This window comes from Cervus canadensis, chromosome 5, assembly GCF_019320065.1.
Source record: "Cervus canadensis isolate Bull #8, Minnesota chromosome 5, ASM1932006v1, whole genome shotgun sequence".
Classification (NCBI taxonomy): Eukaryota; Metazoa; Chordata; class Mammalia; order Artiodactyla; family Cervidae; genus Cervus; species Cervus canadensis.
In genome coordinates, this window is record NC_057390.1 from 93428477 (window position 1) to 93447450 (window position 18974).

The 18974-nt window shown below is 47.1% G+C and overlaps 1 protein-coding gene across 2 annotated transcripts in view; it reads left to right on the forward strand.

The window, feature by feature from the left end:
* Positions 1–18974, forward strand: part of STXBP1 (syntaxin binding protein 1) — a 67814-nt gene that overhangs the window by 34268 nt on the left and 14572 nt on the right. For both annotated transcript variants that reach the window (XM_043469625.1, XM_043469626.1), the window contains exons 4-15: positions 1817–1893; positions 2873–2951; positions 4263–4366; positions 6325–6473; positions 8249–8333; positions 9123–9253; positions 10788–10895; positions 12162–12222; positions 13542–13607; positions 14821–14901; positions 16816–16954; positions 17807–17916. In XM_043469625.1, the coding sequence (XP_043325560.1) occupies positions 1817–1893; positions 2873–2951; positions 4263–4366; positions 6325–6473; positions 8249–8333; positions 9123–9253; positions 10788–10895; positions 12162–12222; positions 13542–13607; positions 14821–14901; positions 16816–16954; positions 17807–17916 (1190 nt within the window). The remainder of the gene's footprint in view (positions 1–1816; positions 1894–2872; positions 2952–4262; positions 4367–6324; positions 6474–8248; positions 8334–9122; positions 9254–10787; positions 10896–12161; positions 12223–13541; positions 13608–14820; positions 14902–16815; positions 16955–17806; positions 17917–18974) is intronic.

The following is an 18974-nucleotide window of genomic DNA, read 5'->3' on the forward strand; positions in this document are numbered from 1 at the left end:
CGTCGATGGGGTCGCACAGAGTCAGACACAACTGAAGTGACTTAGCAGCAGCAGCAGCAAGGCTTACTTGGGGGCTCCTTTCAGGAGAGATGTGTTTTCATCTGTGAAACAGCACTGATGGAAAAGCAATCTATTTTGAGGTATTATTTCAAACAAGGGAGTTAACTTTTGTTTTCCTCCTAAAAAATGTTGAATGAAACATATCTCTTACAATGCAGCTTATATACACACACACACACACACACACACACATATATAACAATTTGTGGGCTACAACCACACCTGGAATGTGACTCCTTTGTTTTTAAAAACACATTTCCACAAAAAAAAAAAAAGTTTAAAAAGAAAACAAAAAAATAAAGACACATTTCCAAATCTAGTTTATCTGTCACCAAAAGCCATAGTCCTATAAATGGGAGTATGGAATTTTTGGTGTGACTTTTTGTCATTCAGTGATCCAAGACCAGGCTTGCCCCTGTTTTGAGCTTGCAGAGTTATTTTCTTCATTGAACTTCTAAAACTTTTTTTTTCTCTATCAAAACAAAAAAATGCAAATATAGGAAAAAAGCCAAATGTAGCTTGTGAGCTTCTAACAAGAAGAGCGCACCACCCTGCCCTCCCTCCTCCTCCCCCATCCCCCAGGGTCCATCACCCCGGAGGCAGCCCTTCTGCTCTTTCTTCCAGTTATCTTTTTGATATTTCTAAATAAATGCTTATATGGTCATTTCTGGATTCATCATGTTAGACATTATCCTGTGGTAGATGAGGGTTCACCTCTCCCCTCCTACACACAGACTCTTCCCTATCACAGAAGTTATTTTTTTTTTAAATGTCCTTACTCGGCAGAATTTTAAATTTTGCAAGCCTGTGTTGACCACCCCCCTGAAATATTTGGGGGGGAAGTATTACTGGCATATGAAATTCAGAAATCTATGAGCCTTGTTGTACAGCAGAGACCAATACACATTGTAAAGTAATTTTCCTCCAATTAAAAAAAAAATCTATAACCCCTGATAACACAGATGGTTGAGAAATTTTGGTATTTAATTTGAATATTATTCAGGGTGAAAAGTCTTTGTGTTACAGGGATACTTCTAAAGGGATGCTTTTATTTGCTGACGTCACCTTCATAGGAAGAAGAGCACCATTAGATTTCCTGCTTGCTCTGTACCAGAGGACAGTGTAGCATAGACGACACGCCCTAAGCTTTATCAGGTGACTAGTGAGATGATCCCTTTCCCAGAAGGATGTCTTTCCCCTTTGCTGACATTCTGTCAGCAAATCAGACACCCATGGTTTGCTTCAAGCAGAATTTGCTGTTTAGTTTTTGAGCTATTGAGAGGAACAGTCTTAATCCAGAGAGTATGTTTAGAATGTCTTCATCTGATAGACAGAGGAAAATGATAAAATGATCCAATTGTTGAAAAACAAACTTAACTTGGAAATTCTAAAGGAACTGGGATTATCTAGGACAGATGAGGGGGAAAAAAAACAAACCTGAAGGAAGAGGCAAAAGTCTGTTCTTGACAGAATGGGATAGCAGTTTCCATTTTCAATCAGAGCAGATCGAGGAATTTCCTTGAACTGAAATGGGAAGTGGGAGGAATTTCATGTGATGAGGTTTTGGGTTTTCTCCCACCTTGAGCATGGTGAGACACAGAAATGTGATCACTCTGAGGAAGGGGCGTTGAGTCTCCTCCCTACTCTGTCGATTTTTGCCGTGCCAGCCGGAAGGTGGCCTTTCTCTGTGGCTTCTAGTTTCATGATCACCAGTTCTGTTCTCTTATTCATCATGGGCTGCTGTTTTGCTGTCTAGTTGTGGAAGACATCAACAAGCGCCGAGAGCCGCTCCCCAGCCTGGAGGCTGTGTATCTCATCACTCCCTCTGAGAAGGTAAACCCTCCCGGAAGAGCTTTGGTTGAGGTCAAACACTCTGGCTTGGTGTCTGTGTGGCACCATGTCTGACATTTCTGGGTTAAGCAGGCATTTAACACACTGCTCTGTTTAAGCGTGCAATCCACAAGCAGGGAAGGAGGGGGCTGGTGAATAATGAAGAGCGCATTAAGCTTGCTGCAGAAAGCCAGGCCGGGCCAATCTCATTTACTCCTTTCTAGGTAGGAGATCACGTTATCTCGTGATCCACCTGCAGAACTTGTGTATTTTACACTGTCAGATTTCTTTTCTCCTTTCTTTCTTTCTTTTTTTTGGTGGGAGGGGGCTGCACCCTCATGGCTTGCAGGATTTTAGTTCCCAAATCTGGGCCCCCTGTGGTTGAAGCACTGAGTCCTAACCACTGGACTGCCAGGGAATTCCCAGATTTATTTTATCAATATCCAGTAGAGTTTAGATTTACTTGTCTTATCATCTTGGGTGATTGGTTCAAATCAGCATCTAAGCAATGCCCACCTCCTTGCTCTTGGTTGCTAGCTGTCTTAGGTGTCTTGATCTATGTAAGTTCCCCCCAGTTTTCATTTCATTAAAAACAAAAAACAAAAACAAAACTGACTTATGTGTGAGTTTCTGCAGATGCAACTAAATTGCCAGAACTCCATCGCAATGAGTCTCCTAGCAGGTTTCTGAGCAGTTTGCTCTTTTGTGGGTCTCTTCTTAGGAACCCAAATAATGGTGGCTGCAGAGAACAGCTGCTGTCATTCTGGAATGAGCTAGAGAGGCTTTTGTTAGCCTAAACTCTGACATAATCCTCAAGTCCTCAGAAACTCAGTTATGGCCGAACGTGAGTTAGTATTATAATCAGAAATCCCTTGCTATCTTGTGCGTGTAGCTCGAAACCAGTGTGGATTTGACTCTGTTCAGATGTAGGTCCCATTTGCTTCTAGAATCAGATTCAGTTCCCTTTTTTCCCTCTCCACAGTCTGTCCACTCTCTCATCAGCGACTTTAAGGACCCACCGACCGCCAAGTACCGGGCCGCACACGTCTTCTTTACCGACTGTGAGTAGGGCGGGCCGCGCCGCCCCGGCCTTTAGACTAGCGCCCCAGCCTTTAGACTAGCGCCCCGGCCTTTAGACTAGCGTCCCCGGCCTTTAGACTAGCGCCCCAGCCTTTAGACTAGCGCCCCGGCCTTTAGACTAGCATCCCCGGCCTTTAGACTAGTGCTCCCGCACAGCCAGACCGGCCCCGCAGCCGGCCAGGCCGGTGGCAAAGAGGTGAACTGTTCCCACGTGTGTCCCCATCTTTCATTTTCTCTTCAAAAGACAAATTGCGTAAGAGAGAAAAACAAATGCCTACAAATACAAAACCTACTAGGTCGTGCAGTCCTTCCTAATTAAAAAAAAAAAAAAGCTCCTCTTCTAAGGGCTAGCATGTTTAATGCCAAGAAGAATTTCCCAATACCAGCCTTGGTGCTCACAGGATAGCCTTCCAAGCATCACTATAAACTGAAGTGCATTTCTGCCTGCTTTTCAACTGTTGCTGCAAAGGCAGTCTGACCTAGTGGTGTTTGTATTAGAATTTATCACTGTCCTAGGATCTGTTTTCTTGCTTTGTGGAGGTTTTGTGCATGGAACCTAGTACTAGAAGCATCTTGGTCAGTCTTTGTTAATGGCAAAGAGAGATGAATCTGGCTAGATAGCTTAAGAGTGTGCAAAAATGACAGTTCACCCCATGTTCTCTCTGGTGAAAACCCCACAAAACTCACCATAGAGAAAAGGAGAAAAGGGTCTTGCAAAGAACAATTTTATACGCTTTGAAGATGGGTGGCAAAGGAAGCAGGTAAATGGCATTAATAATAATAAACCAGTAACACATTTCTAGGGACCTGAAGCTGTTTGTTTGGCCCAGGAGAGTCATGAGAAATTGTGGTTCCCCGACCAAGTGGGTCTTCTGTGCAGCTGAGTTCCTTAGAAGGCCTGCGGAAGTGTCTGCATCACAGTGCCAAATGATTTTATTTTTCATAAGCATGTCAGGTGTGGGGTGTTCGTTTATTTTACAGACCTTTTTCTGATCCCTTCTTGATCTCTCCTGGTTCTTTTTCTTCCTCTCCTTAATATCAGAAAGTGGTTTTTTAAATCAGCTCTCAATATCTCAGCCTTTATTGCCAATTGTTTCTTTGTTCTTTGTGGAGGGCCTCCTAGGTGGTTTTGTATTCCTTTTATACCCTAGAGGCAGTAGGTTGTAGGATGGGATGAACTTCCTATTTGCCTTTTAAAAATCCTAATAATAAAGAATTCACCAGACGTGTGCAAACGTTGAAACGAACCAGCAATTGGACAGGAAACCCTACCGTCTTTGTCATCCTGGCAGCTTGTCCAGATGCCCTGTTTAACGAGCTGGTAAAATCTCGAGCAGCCAAAGTCATCAAGACTCTGACGGAAATCAACATTGCATTTCTCCCATATGAATCCCAGGTGAGCCTGCGAGGGGACGGGCAGAGAAAGCCTGCATCCTGGTTATTCTCTCAGGAACTCCAGCCAAGTCAGAGAGGGTGGGGCAGGGGTGCAGTAAAGAGAGTGGGGGAAGGAGCTACTCAATGATGTCCTGTGAGTGGATGTTTATGTAATGGAAATGAAATGGTCGTCCTTAGAGGGTCTGCCCGAGATGCCTCACTCTTACTCTCCAGTTATTTCTGACTTTTCGCAGCCATCATGTCCTTCTTGGTGTTCATTTCATCCTTGCTCAGTGTTCACGCCTATTGGCTGACTCCTTGAATAAGTAAAAAGTAGCCAATCCAGAAAGAGCTGGGAGGAGAAGAGGGGAAGGGATCAGACAACACCCGTCTGCTGCAAAGGAGGCTGTTTTTATGTAGAGATAACCTCAGCTTGTCACGTGTCAAGGAACAGATGGTATCCTTCGTCACAAGCCGTTAACGCTTCACGTGCCGAAACTGCTCCCCTTGGAAAAAAACAAAGTCGTTAAACCAGTAAAAGTGAAGCTGATCGTGAGAGAATGTACAAAATTTATACCATAGTATTTCAAGATTTGTTAAAATGCCTCCTCCTCATCAAGAAGCAAAAAATAGCACAACTTCTGTGCGTTTTATAGAAGTAAGAGATGGTTGTGGCATATCAGGTCTTTATGGATCAGCCTCTAATAATAGATGCCAGAGAGTGACGAATTCTTAGGTAAGAAGACATGGAAAAAATAGAGTGTGAATATTTTCAAAAGACAGTCTCTTTCCCTTCTGACTTGGCCTAAAGCCTATTCTCAGCCAAGGGCAGGGATTTTTTTTTCCTCTCTGTGAGCCCTCTCACCAACTGGATTGAACAAAATCCAACTTGAGCATATTCAACCATATTGTATTTCATCTGTTTTTGTTTTTTTATGTTTGGTTTACTGTATGTCACATGTGCACATATTTTTTTGTTTAGTTGCTAAGTCATGCCTGACTCTTAACGACCCACCAGGCTCATTTGTCCATGGGATTGCCCAGGCAAGAATACTGGAGTGGGTAGCCATTCCCTTCTCCACCATATATTTTTGAAAAGTAATAAACTTAAAAAAATTTTTTAAACCTCAAGTTTTCAAGATGGGGGTAGTTCACATCAAGAGATTTTTCTGAGAGAATACTGATGCCTGGTAACCTGCTGGTTTAAGAGGAAATTTTAAACCTCCGAAAACTTCCAAAAAGGATAAAAGAGAAAAGTACTAAGAACACACTTTGAGAATAGGAAATTATTAAATCCATAGAAAGCTCCTTTGTTTGCCACAGTCACAGCACAATTTCTAGCTTGTCCCTCATTTATTTAAACTTACAATGAATAGCCGGTGTGGCCTGACAAGGCCCCTCCCCTGCTCTCCTCCTGGGCTCCGCATCAGTCGTCAGACACAGGCATGCCTGCCTCAGGGCCTTGGCTTGACCAGCCCCTCCTTTGGGAGCCCCCTGGGAAGAAACTCCACCTCCTTCAAGCCCTCACTCAAATGTCCCCTCCTCAAGGAGGCCTCCAGTCCTCCCTGTCCAGCCCTCAGGCATTCTTTCTCTGATTTTTCTGTTCTCATACACTTACCCATTTCCCACATAGCATAAAATTTACTTTTCATTTTGTTCCTTGTTTATTCATCTGCCTTCTCCTGCAAGATTGCACGCTCCTGGAGGACAGTAATGGTTTGGTCACTAACAGTTCCCAAGTATGTAGCACAGGGCCTGGCACCCAGCAGATGCCCAGCCATATTTGTAGAATAAATGAAAACTTGTTCTGTAGCCTCACTACGAGGCGTGGAGGGAACACCATTCTGGAAATATATATATATATATGTTGTTGTTGTTGTTCTGTCGCTGAGTCACATCCAACTCTTTGCGACCCCATGGACTGCAGCACGCCAGGCTCCTCTGTCCTTGTGTATATACATATATATTTCCCTGTCTCAGGTGTATTCCTTGGACTCTGCTGACTCTTTCCAAAGCTTCTACAGTCCCCACAAGGCTCAGATGAAGAATCCGATCCTGGAGCGCCTGGCAGAGCAGATTGCAACTCTGTGCGCGACCCTGAAGGAGTACCCAGCCGTGCGGTACCGGGGGTAAGGCTGCACCCCAGGCTGCCTTCAGTGACCCCCCCAAGCGAGGAACTTGTCCCTAGTGAGGAACTTCCTCTGGCCTTCCCGTTTTCTGGCAGTTGTCTCCAGAGGATCAAGATCTGAGCATCTCACATTGATACTTATTTTCCAATGTTTTTGTTATTTTCTAAATTTTTAATGTGAACTATACTAATACATGCACAAAAGAGCATGGAGTACATATATTCAGTTAGTGAGGAATCAAGTGCAAACCTCCACATAACTAACCCAAATTTCCTTCAATTTTTTATCCCTTTCTAACCTTAAAAAGGGGCTTCCCTGGTGGCTCAGACAGTAAAGAATCTGCCTTGAAACAAATACCCTCTTTGAAAAAGGTGTTTCAGGGTAAGATAAAATAAAAGGAGACTAATTCTCCAAAGGACACAGTCCTCAGATTTGATCGAGTCATTCACTCATCATTTACCTGCTATGTGCTAAGTGCTAGGTTGGGGGGCTTAACCTGAAGACACAGCCTCTGCCCTTAGAAGCCCCTGATCCAGGCGGGCAGGTAAGATGTGTACCGGCATAGTGTACACCCGAGCTGTGCACACCTGCAACATAGCCCTGCAGGACCAGAGCCTGGGGCAGTGCAGGCCTCGGGCCTGGGCATCCAGAGCAGGAAGAGGCCCCTGAGCTGAGAGGAGCAAGCCCAGCATCAGAGCAGAGGCAGCATCTGAGCAACGGACAGGTCAGGATTTCAGTAGACTGATGAGGAGCTGGGGCCATTTTGTGTGGACTGTTGGGATGAGCGAAAGCATGACCCTGGAAAATAAAGGGCAAGTTTAAGAAGGGCTGGTAGTCTCACCCTGCATACGTGCAAGCAGCGGGGCAAGGTGAAACCATTTCTGGAGGCCTTGGTTGCCAGGTTTGGGGTCATGCCCTTCGGTGGTTATCACAGGGCAGCCTATGAGGGAGTGAACACAGTGGTATGGGAGTGCAGGGGTCACAGTCATGCAAGGAGAAGCAACCAGAAGCGGGGACACTGCCAGAGGAGTGGAGGACCTGGTCAGGAAGTGCCAAGGCACCTTATCACCTCTTTGTCCCTGGGGATGGGCACCCATAGGACAACCCTCCCCCAACCAGCGTCTTCACCAACAGATGCCCAGCAGAAGTTAAGAAACGAGGGCTGGGAGCTCACTCTTTGAGAGGATGGAACTGGGGGTGGAGCTGCTTCTGTGCTAAGAGTGGCCAGGTGGTGGGCAGCAGCCACGTGATAAGCATCACCGAGAGGAACTTAGGAGGCGCTGGAGGCTCAGCCAAGAGGGAAGGTCCAGAGGTTCTCAACTTGCATCTTTCTAGCTCTGCCGGCGGAAATGTCACTTCCAACAAAACAAAACAGGGTCCAAGGGAATTTGAACTGAGGGAAGTGAAGATCAAGTGGGTCAGGCTGAGATAGCCTGATGGTGGGAAAAGGACACGTGTTTAGGACCCTCTACTGAAGTGTGGCTGTTTTATCTGAAGCTGCTTGGAAAGACCCGCTCTGTTTCCACTTAGATGAATTTTTTTTTTTTTTTAAGGAACTAGAAAATCATTTACATTCCAGGCACTGAGCTAAGTATTTTGTTTTTCCTTTTTAACCGTACATGTAATCTGAGTTATAGTCTCTTGTAAAAGAACATTACAGATGAAGCTCATCTCTCCCTTGACCCTCCCGCACTGTCCTGCCTTCCTCCCTGAAGGCAGACAGTGCCATCGATTGGGACAGGGTGGCTCAGCCTCTGTCCCTCCTCCCTTGTCAGGGAATACAAGGACAACGCTTTGCTGGCTCAGCTAATCCAGGACAAGCTCGACGCCTACAAAGCCGATGACCCGACAATGGGGGAGGTAAGTCCGACCTGACCCACGTGGTTCTCTTGCCGAGGGACCACAGTGTCCATGGGGCAGCCCGGGCACAGCTGGCCTCCTCTGCTCACAGACTGTGCATGAGCACCCCTGTTTGTGCATGCTGAGGTCCAGTGAAGCAAGCGCCCAAGCCTTCGGGCAGGTGATACAGGTTCTGTTCAGTGGAGCCGAGCGACCGGCTTCTCTCTGTTCGCTAGGACTTTTCCGGTGTTAGCACTGAAAGCCCTGTGTCATGGGAATCCCCTCAGTGGAACAGAGTTGAAACCAGAAAAATGACATTGCTATGTCTCCAGACCTTACTCAGCTTTCAGTAGTTCCTATACGTGCTTAATGTGTGTGTGTGTGTATGCAGTTCTGTGCAATTTTATCACATGCATCACAGAACTGGCCCATCACTATCATGATTTACACACTGATAGCCCCAGGTTCTGGGAACCCGCTCCATCCCAGGCTGGCTGGGTTGGGTGATGGGGCCCCCTTTTGATAGCCGAACCCAGGTGGTGCTCTCCTTCGTAAACTCACTTTGCACCCTGCATTTGGGATCTGCGTCAAAGGACCCTGTTCCTGTGAAACAGACACACTAGATTCTCACATGGCGTGTGCTGGCGTCCTTGTCCAGCAGTAGCTGGACTGAGTGCTCTCTGAGGCAGAGTTCACGTCCTGCTGCCACGTCTCACGGGAGGGCCAGCTGTGCTAGTCAGAGAAGCAGGAGTTCAAACAGGGAGGGTTTCGGGCGGCTCACGAAACCCTCCCTCGTGTCCCTCCTTCCAGGGCCCGGACAAGGCGCGCTCCCAGCTCCTGATCCTGGACCGTGGTTTCGACCCCAGCTCTCCTGTCCTCCATGAGCTGACTTTTCAGGCTATGAGTTACGACCTGCTGCCTATTGAAAATGACGTATACAAGTAAGTACACATGACTGCAGCTTTGCAAATGAACCAGACACACCTCTAATTTAAGGAGACAGATGTCGTTAATCCTAGCAAAAGCAGGTACATTCATAGTCTTTTTTTTTTTTTTAATTTGGTTTTGGCTGCACTGGGTTTTAGTTGTGGTTGGCAGGCTTTCGCTAGTTGTGGCAAATGGGCTTTCAGGCCTAGTTGCCCTAGGGCATGTGAAATGTTAGTACCCTGACCAGAGATCTAACCCACATCTCCTGCACTGGAAGGCAGACCCTTAACCACTAGACCACCAGGGAAGTCCCCATACAGTCTCACTAATAAGCCTGTATGCTTTTCTGTGAGTTCCCAAAGTGCAACTGCACCATCAGCTAGAAACTTCTGCCTGTTTTGGGGGAACAAGAACTTGAGATGTTTAGTTCACAGCTCATGTCACTTTAGTTCATAGCCAGTTTGGATGTGTTAACATGTTGACTTGTATAAGAGCGTATCTTACTCAGAGTTAAAACTTCTTAACTACAGACCATGAAATATGATGATAAAATATACCAGTAGGAGTTTCTTACCAAGTTTTTAAAAATTTATTTATTAATTTATTTATTTTTGGCCACACTATGTGGCATGTGGGATCTTAGTTCCGCAACCAGGAATTGAACCCACATCCCTGGCATCAGAAGCACGGCGTCTTAACCATTGGACTGCTAGGGAAGTCCTGTATTACTGAGTTTTATTTGCACTTTACTTCATTGTAAACAGTTTTCTTGGTAGCAATCATCAGAAACTCAGTCTCTAAAAACATATTTTTCTTTTTATGGGAACAGACTGTATTGTTCTCGTGGCAATGATTTTATAACCTTAACCATAAAGATAGTGGTTTCAAAATGAAGATTCTAAAAATATGACTGAATCTCAGTTTTCCCCCTTTGGTACCTATAATTCTTTATTTCCCTTAGATGTTCATGGTTGCACTTGTAAAAGTTTGCTGAGGGCCTGTTGCAGGCAGCTGCCAAAAGCTATTTCAGTCCCACACATTAAGGATGGTGTCCCAGGCCTTTCCCAGCGAGGAACAAGTGTGATCCTCACCTTTCCTTTACGAGTACCTCCAAAACCATGTATGACCTGACTTCAGACCTGAGCCAGGTGGCTCCAGTGGAGCGCATATCAACTGACCCCAAGGGTTTTAAAGCAGAACTTCAAGTCAGTTGACGTGGATCAGACCTTTAGGTCTCTTCCTGCCCTAGAAATTGTTAGCCTTGGGAATTCCCTGGTGGTCCAGTGGTTAGGACTCCATACCTCTCACTGATGAGGGCCTGGGTTCAACCCTGGTCGGGGAACTAAGATCCCACAAGATGTGTGGCGTGGCAAAAAAAAAAAAAAAGACAAGAAACCATCAGCCTCGTTAGATGCGGCAGGCCTGACACAGACAGTGACGCCTCGGATGGCCGGAGCGCTTGCTGTGCAGTCATTCGTGTGCATGTCAGTCTGTCATAAACCAGGGGATTGGGTGCATTGCGTGGGACGTCTCCCGTCTCCTGTCCAGGTACGAGACGAGCGGCATCGGGGAGGCGCGGGTGAAGGAGGTGCTCCTGGACGAGGACGACGACCTCTGGATAGCGCTGCGCCACAAGCACATCGCGGAGGTGTCCCAGTAAGAGCCTGCCCTGCTCCTGCCCTGGGCCCCAGGGCCCGCCCCACCGACACGGGGGATCACGGGTGCTGGGTGCCAGTGCGCCTTCTCAGGCACCTTGGGCAGAGCTCACCAGTGCAGGCAGGAGTCCCTTGCTTCTGTTAAGTCACCTACCTTCTAACCAGTGATGGTGAATCCCTTCTGATATCTGGGCTCAGGCTCTACCAATCTCATGAAGTTAGAATACCCTTTCCATGTTAGGGTTACTTTTAGGGCTTTTAGAAAGCGTTTGTAGCTTTTCTCATTTCAAGATGCTTTATAAAACACTAAACACTTGAAGCCAGTTTGTTCCATTGAAAGATATACTACATACAGTTCAGGGTTTTTGTTTTTAAATATATAGCTGGTATGTCCCCTTCCTCCCTGTTGTCATACCTAAACTTTTCTCAGCAAGAGTCAATGCATGTACTAATCTCTATACCAAAGGGAGTACCTTGCTCTGAAAATGTTTCCAAATGTTTCTAACTCTGGAAAGTTTTTAATAGGCTGTTAAACTGTAGATAACAAGTTTGCTTTTGCAGAAGGACACATTCTGCTACATTGAGTTGATAATATCCACAGGAAATTCACAAGGAACAGTGAGAAAATACTATAGCCTAGGATAGTTGTTTAGAAAAGTATTCTCCAAACCTTGGGGGATCATTCAACTTCAGAAAAATGTTACTTCACATTTCCAGTTATCTTAATTTATTTATGCATTCAATATATGCTTTATCGTACTCATGTGTATATTTGATAGCATATACAAAAACATAAATTTGAAAAGGATGAAGTAAAATTATATAGATAGATGTCCTAACATTTTCTTTTCTGTTCACAAATTGTCTTGTACACCCAACTCTGGAGACCCCTGGTTTAGAGTATTAGGAAAATGGCATATCTCTCTCTCTCCTCTTAGAAAATCACTTTAAATCTATACCTTAGGGCAGGAAAAGTCACTGCATACTCCTAAAGGAAGGATGTTGCATGACTCTATAGGCAGTGGTCCCCAACCGTTTTGGCTTCAGAGACCAGTTTTGTGGAAGACAATTTTTCCATGGACGACAGGGTCAGGAGATGGTTTCGGGATGATTCAAGTGCATTACATTTACCGTGCACTTTATTTCTATTATTACTACATCAGCTCCAGCTCAGATCATCAGGCATTAGATCCCGGAGGTTGGGGACCCCTGATAGAGAGTCTCTTGGTGCCGTGTTGAAGCTTAGCTGCCTCCTCCTCTCTTCCAGGGAAGTCACCCGTTCTCTGAAGGATTTTTCTTCCAGCAAGAGAATGAATACTGGTGAGAAGGTAAACCCATGTCCATTCTCCAGTGCCCTTTGGCTTCATCCCTGCTTCCTCTAGGGGTGAGGAGGACACCTCAGTATAGGGCTGGTGAGTTGGGAGCTTGGAGGGGTTCCTGGTCCTCTCTTCATCTCTTAACATTTTGTCTTATTTTTGTATTCAAGATTGAGACCCGGAACCCCCATCTTTTAATATTTATAAAGAGCTTCTTTTTGTTACTCCGAGGATTCACATTTACTACTTTGGATCACAATACACGTTAAGCCAGAAGAACTTGATAAAACCTTTTTTAGCTCATGGTAGCAATAGAATTCATATCCCAATTCACCTGGGCCTCTCCTTCTCCCGGCTGATTATCAGAGGTGTTTATTCCTCTTAGAAACGCCACTCTAATTGTGTTGCTCCCTGGCCTAGGATCATTTAGTGATTTCCCGATCCCAGTAGAATCAAGTCCCACCGTGGACATGCCTTAACAGCACCCAGGTCATTGGGCCCCATAGACTCTCATCTCTGCTTCCCTCCTCCTTGCCACTCACCACAGCTGAGGCCATGCCTGAGTTCCTTCCCCAGTCTTGCCTATACAGTCCCTGTCCTTGGCTCAGGCATCGTCTTCTCTGACAACAGGAGGCACCCCTGCTGTGCCCCCACACTTGTGAGTCCCTCCAGAAGTGCTGATCTACTCAGTTAGAATGACTCCTCTGCTGTGTTAGCTCCTTGAAAGCAAAAATTCTTTTCTGCTTGTTTTTGTCCTTGTATCTCTAGGACCTAAAAGGGCCTGGTATGTAGTAGTCATTCAATAATTTTTCACTGAGTACATGAATGGGATTAGGTCAGTCACCCAGTTAGAAAGTCAGCAGACCCCTTCTACCTGCCAGGGTGAGATTCCAGCCTTCTCTCACCTCACTGCTTCCTACCTGTCTGTGCAACTCTGGCCTTTCTGCCAAGATGAAATGTGAATTGATGCCATGACTGCTTGAGCCGAGTATGCAGAAAAGCAGTGTATATATGAAAAATTGATCTTTCCTGGCAAGAACTGTGTCCTCGGTTACTTTATGGTCCAATAAGTAAAACATAATTGCTAGACTTTGAGGTCAGTTCCCCACCTATAAGACAGTCACAGTATTTGGGTCAGTAATTTTTTGAGCCACAGACATGGAAATCTAAACACACATGATCTTGTGTTTAACAGATGTGTTGGCGGGGGGTTACAGAACATGTGCTCAGGAGTCCGGTGCTAGCTGCTGTCCTGTCCTGGGCCCACCCCCAGCCCACCCTCTTAGCTCAGGGCCATCGGAGTGAGACCGTGTGCTTCCCTCTCCCCACAGACCACCATGCGGGACCTGTCCCAGATGCTGAAGAAGATGCCCCAGTACCAGAAAGAGCTCAGCAAGGTATGTTGTTGTTGCTGTTCAGTCGCTCAATCACACCGGACTCTTTGCGGCCCGAGAGCGAGGTGTGATGATCCAAGGCGATCCATCCGATCGTGAATAGAGACAGCTGCAAAGACGCCTCAAAGCGCCAAGACACTCACGGATTGATGGAAATCCACAGGTTTTTAGTCATCTGCAATTTTTAAAAATTTAATTAATTTATTTTTGGCTGTGCTGGGTCTTTGTTGCTGTGCTGCTTTTCTCTAGTTGCAGCGAGCACTGGATACTCTCTAGTTGCAGTGTGTGGACTTATTGTGGTGACTTCTCTTGTTGCAGAGGACGGGCTCTAGGGTGTGTGGGCTTCAGTAGTTGCATCATTCAGGCTCGGTAGTTGTGACTCACAGGCTTAGTTGCTCCACGGCATGTGGAATCTTCCTGGACCATGGAGTGAACCTGAGTCTCCTACATTGGCAGGTGGATTCTTGACCACTGAGCCACCAGGGAAGCCCTCATCTTCAGTTTTTATTAGGAAAAAAAAATGAAAGCTGGGGATAGATAGTTTATTTCCTAAGACTTCCTCTTCATCTTTTTCTCTCTGTATCCTTCCAATTCTTTACCCCATGGGCCTGCAAGATTGAGCTCAGAGAAGGTCATGGTGATCTGGGAGTCAAACAGTGCTCTTGTTAGACACTCACTGCCTGAAAGTGAAAAGAAAGTGAAGTCGCTCAGTTGTATCCGACTCTTTGCGACCCCATGGACTGTAGTCTACCAGGCTCCTCCCTTCATGGGATTCTCTAGGCAAGAGTACTGGAGTGGGTTGCCATTTCTTCTCCAGGGCATCTTCCCAACTCAGGGATCGAACCGGGGTCTCCCACATTCCAGGCAGACACTAACCTCTGAGCCACCAGGGAAGCCCAACTAAACCCAGCCCTAAGGAGAGGGGTATTGAGCGCCACCTGCTGGAGGGAGAAGTGTCAAAGGATTTGTGGACACGTGAAACTGTCACACCACCCTGCCCCCTTAAAGGATTTCTCCTTCCTCTTAACTCTTGTAGAAAGTGTCTCTGTCGCTCTGCCAGGCACACAGTTCTCTACTTGAACGCGTATTTCATCTCCTTTATGATGCTGGGGACTCCTAGGCACCTAGCACCGTGTTCATACTTAGCAGTTACTCAGCAAATGCTGCGTGAGTCAGCGAGAGATTCCCTGACCACACACTCTCTATTTTGTCCTAGTATTCAACCCACCTGCACCTCGCCGAGGACTGCATGAAGCATTACCAAGGCACTGTGGATAAACTCTGCCGGGTGGAACAGGTAGGGCCCTTTCCTTCTCTTTCTGCCAGGCCTGTTTACTTGCCCAGATGAATGTTAACATCTTACCTTGAACATCCTGCAGAATCATAGGAAATAGAAATGGGAAAGCCTGATAGATCATGCTGTCTCAACTCTTTGGAGCCAACGAAATTCCTCTCTCGATGGTAGGGACTAGAGTGGTCCGGAATGCTGTGCCGTTTGGGGTTTGCATGTCTGACTTTCCAGACGCTCCCTGGAATAGCAGAAGAGACTTGTGTGATGCACTGAACCCTGCACTGACAGAGCTGGCTGGATGTTGATTCTGGAGTGTCCTTTCCTCCTGCTGTGGCCGCACCAGCTTGGAGACCTAGAGGCCGAAAGCGGGCAGTGCAGCCAAAGAACAGAAATCCGCCCCCGGCCTCCCTGATCACAGTTGCGATCAGAGTTCTATCCCTGTCACTGATTCATTTGATGTGCTTGTTTTTCTTTTCGTCTGCAAAGGGATATAACGAAGCTGCCACATTTTCCAGGAGTGTCATGTGGAATCACTAATCCGGGCACTGCATTCCTCGTGTGTGATGATAATTCTCATCTAGGGTCCGCGTCTAAGGGAAGGGGGGATCCCATAAGGCAAAACCTCAGCCGAAGGTCTCTTTTCACAGAAAAAACAACTCACATTCTCAGTGTGAGGCTAAGATCTAAATCTCCTGGTTCGATGTGACAGGCTGGGCTTAGGTTTCTAAGAGGAGCCATGATTCATGGACTCTCTCAGTAGTCCTGCTGAAATCCATCAGTTTCACAGGGAACTCTGCAAACACAAGGCGTCCTCACCATCAGAACATGACTCTCCAGAAGACAGGTTATCCCTAGACCGGTACAAATGCAGTTGAGATTCACCCTGGGAAGTCTACATTTTTTCAGAAGTGCCCAGGGTTATTTGTTGAACTAATCACATTCAATTTGACTTTGAGGGAGTATTAGGGTCAGTCCTGCTGAGCAGATGTCTGTTGAGGCTTCACTGAGGGCTGAAGGGGCCTCAGAGAAGGTTGGGGGTGGGGGGTGTCCGCCTTCCTCTGATCCAGGCTGGGCAGAGATCCCCCAACTGGAGATCATACTTGTTATGGACTCCTGGGATTTTGAGAAAAAAAAGGCAACCTTCCGGCAGCTTCTGTAAGAGCTACAGAGAAAGTTGTAGAACAAGACCAGATGGTTCTTGATGTGCAGAGACCTATGTGCTGCTTTCTCGGGCCTGTTGAGAACGGATCTGCCTCTTGCCTGAGTCATGGGCGATGGGGGCGGGTTGGGGGGTGGCAGAGACTATGCTTACTTCACTCTTTATCTTCAGTTCTGTTGTCAGTTCCCCCTTCCTTCATCTCCCTCAGCGAGATGTACAGGTTTGGGACCCCATGTTTTTTCTCCTCCCCCTAAAAGTGTTGGAAGATTAAAAACAGAGGTTTTTAAAAATGCAGAACAGTTAAACACTCCCCCTTCTGTGCCAGGGGGAGCAGAGCAGGAGGAGTCTAGCCAGGCAGAGGCACCTTACAATACTGACGCTTTTCATCCCCTGAAGCCCCAAGCCCTCTGCAGGGCTGTGTCCCTCCTGGGAACCTACCAAGATTGAGGCTTTCCCTGAGCAGTCGGCTCAAGCTCACTGGCATCCACATGGAGGGAACAGCCTGCCTTTCAGCAACGTCGCAAATCTGTGTGGCCTCTGGTTTTGGAAAGTGAAACCTGGGGCTTTCCTCGGCTCTTACTGATGCCATGGAGACCCGTGCTGATTAACTGCAGCATGTGGGGGAGCTCACGCACCTGTCGCTGACCTTCCCCAACCGCCACACATTCCAGACATTCACAGACAGCCCGTTTTCTAATAGTTATCGTCTATCCAGACTGTTGCCAGAACAGACTGGGGCCAATACAGTGTGTTTTCTGCAGGACCTGGCCATGGGCACGGATGCTGAAGGGGAGAAGATCAAGGACCCCATGAGAGCCATCGTCCCCATTCTGCTGGATGCGAATGTCAGCACTTATGACAAAATCCGCATCATCCTTCTCTACATCTTTTTGAAGAATGGTAGGAACAGTGGGATATGACAGAGGAGACAGGCCCTTTCTTGGGGAAAACGAGGCAGCTGGGAGAGAGAAAGAACAAAGTGAAAAACAGTTGAAAAGACAAGGAAACGGGAAAGGTCCAAGGGACTCTTTACAGCTGGAGAAATGTAGGCAGATCAGCTGCAACTAGAGGCTGTGTATCCCCTAGTGATTCTAGAGTTAGTCAGAGGGACGGATAATGAGAAGAGGACTGGGTGAGGACAGCAGGGAGAGCCTTTCGGCTTTACAGCCACTTTATTAGAGCATTTCTGCAAGAGACTTTTAACTTACCCCACATTTGTAATCTGTGCCTTTATTTATTTATTTTTTTATTTGGCTGCATTGGGTCTTGCTGTGGGATGCAGGGGATCAAACCAGGGATCAAACCCAGGCCCCCTGCATTGGGAGCCTGGAGTCTTAGCCACTGGACCACCAGGGAAGGCCCCAATCTATGCCTGTAAATAACTGATCTTTACCCACATATAGTTGCCCATAAGTGTTCACTCTGCAAAAAGATGGACACAGAGACTCTCTTGTCCAAGCTGACTGTGATGCAGGCCAGAAATGGTGGGGACGGCTGAGAAGCAGGAGACGGATGGAAAGACAGATCAGGAGGGGCAGTTGCTGATGGTCATAGCCCAGGACAGAGTGGCTAAAGTGGAACTAGAGTCCTGGCCCTGCCTTGTCTTACAGTAAAGTCGATACAATGAGCGGATTAGTTCCACTGATGCTGAGGAGGAGAGGGGGCACCATCCCCAACCCCAGGCACTTGGCTCTGCTTCTGAGTGTGCGATGCACATTGGCTGGTGTGGTGATCGGGGTTTTGTTCTCACAGGCATCACCGAGGAAAACCTGAACAAGCTGATCCAGCATGCCCAGATCCCGCCGGAGGACAGCGAGATCATCACGAACATGGCACACCTCGGGGTGCCCATCGTCACGGACGTGAGCGCCAGCCTCGCGTTGGAAGGGAGGCCCAGGGGAGACAGCAGCTCTCATCTCTTCTCCCCTGACTTCCTTATCACAGCTTATGATACACACACTCAGCATCGAGAAAGAGAAAACATAAAATCAGAGGAAGGCAGGTGTAGAGGTATACATAGAATCAAGATTTAGTGCCAGGAACCCAGGCGGGCACATCAAAGAGGCACCACATGGTCTCGAAGCTGAGCTGTGCCCATGAACCAGCCCAAGACACACCAGCTCCATCCTGCGTGTCTTGAGTCAGTCTGGCTCAGCCGTGGGGACACTCAGACTCAGCATCTTCGGTGAGGTTGCTGTCAGGCCGTCTTGAGACCTTTGAGTCTGCTGCTCTGGCGATGACTCGGGACCCAGTCGGGGCAGGTGTGGGGGCCCAACCAGCAGTGAGCTCTAGAAGAGGCTGAGGAGGGAGGGGCTCCCTCACCAGGAACCTCGCTTGTAGGAACCCTGTTTCCTGCAGGGAGTCAGTGCTGATAAAACCGAGTTGTAGGTTGGCTCCTTCTGGAATCTTATTATTAGAGTCAAAAGCTTTGTTCCGGAGCCAGCAGACCAGAGACCTGTGACTGGGGGTCATTTGGTGTTTTCAGACCCTTGTTCAGAAAGGGACCAAACAAGAATGGAGATGATCCTCTCAGTGCACCCTGTGCTGCTGAAGCAAAATCAAAGGACAGGTCTCACCAGAGCAGGATTTTCTTCTGTTGTTGTTCAGTGGCCAAGTCATGTCTGACTCTTTGCGACCCCATGGACTGCAGCACACCAGGTCTCTCTATCCTTCACCATCTCCCTGAGTTTGCCCAAACTCATGTCCATTGAGTCAGTGATGCCATCCAACCATCTCATCCTCTGTCACCCTCTTTTCCTCCTGCCTTCAGTCTGTCCCAGCATCAGGGTCTTTTTCAGTGAGTCAGCTCTTCGTATCAGATGGCTGAAGTATTAGAGCATCAGCTCCAGCATCAGTCTTTCCAATGAGTTTTCAGGGTTGATTTTCTTTAAGATTGCTTGGTTTGATCTCCTTGCTGTCC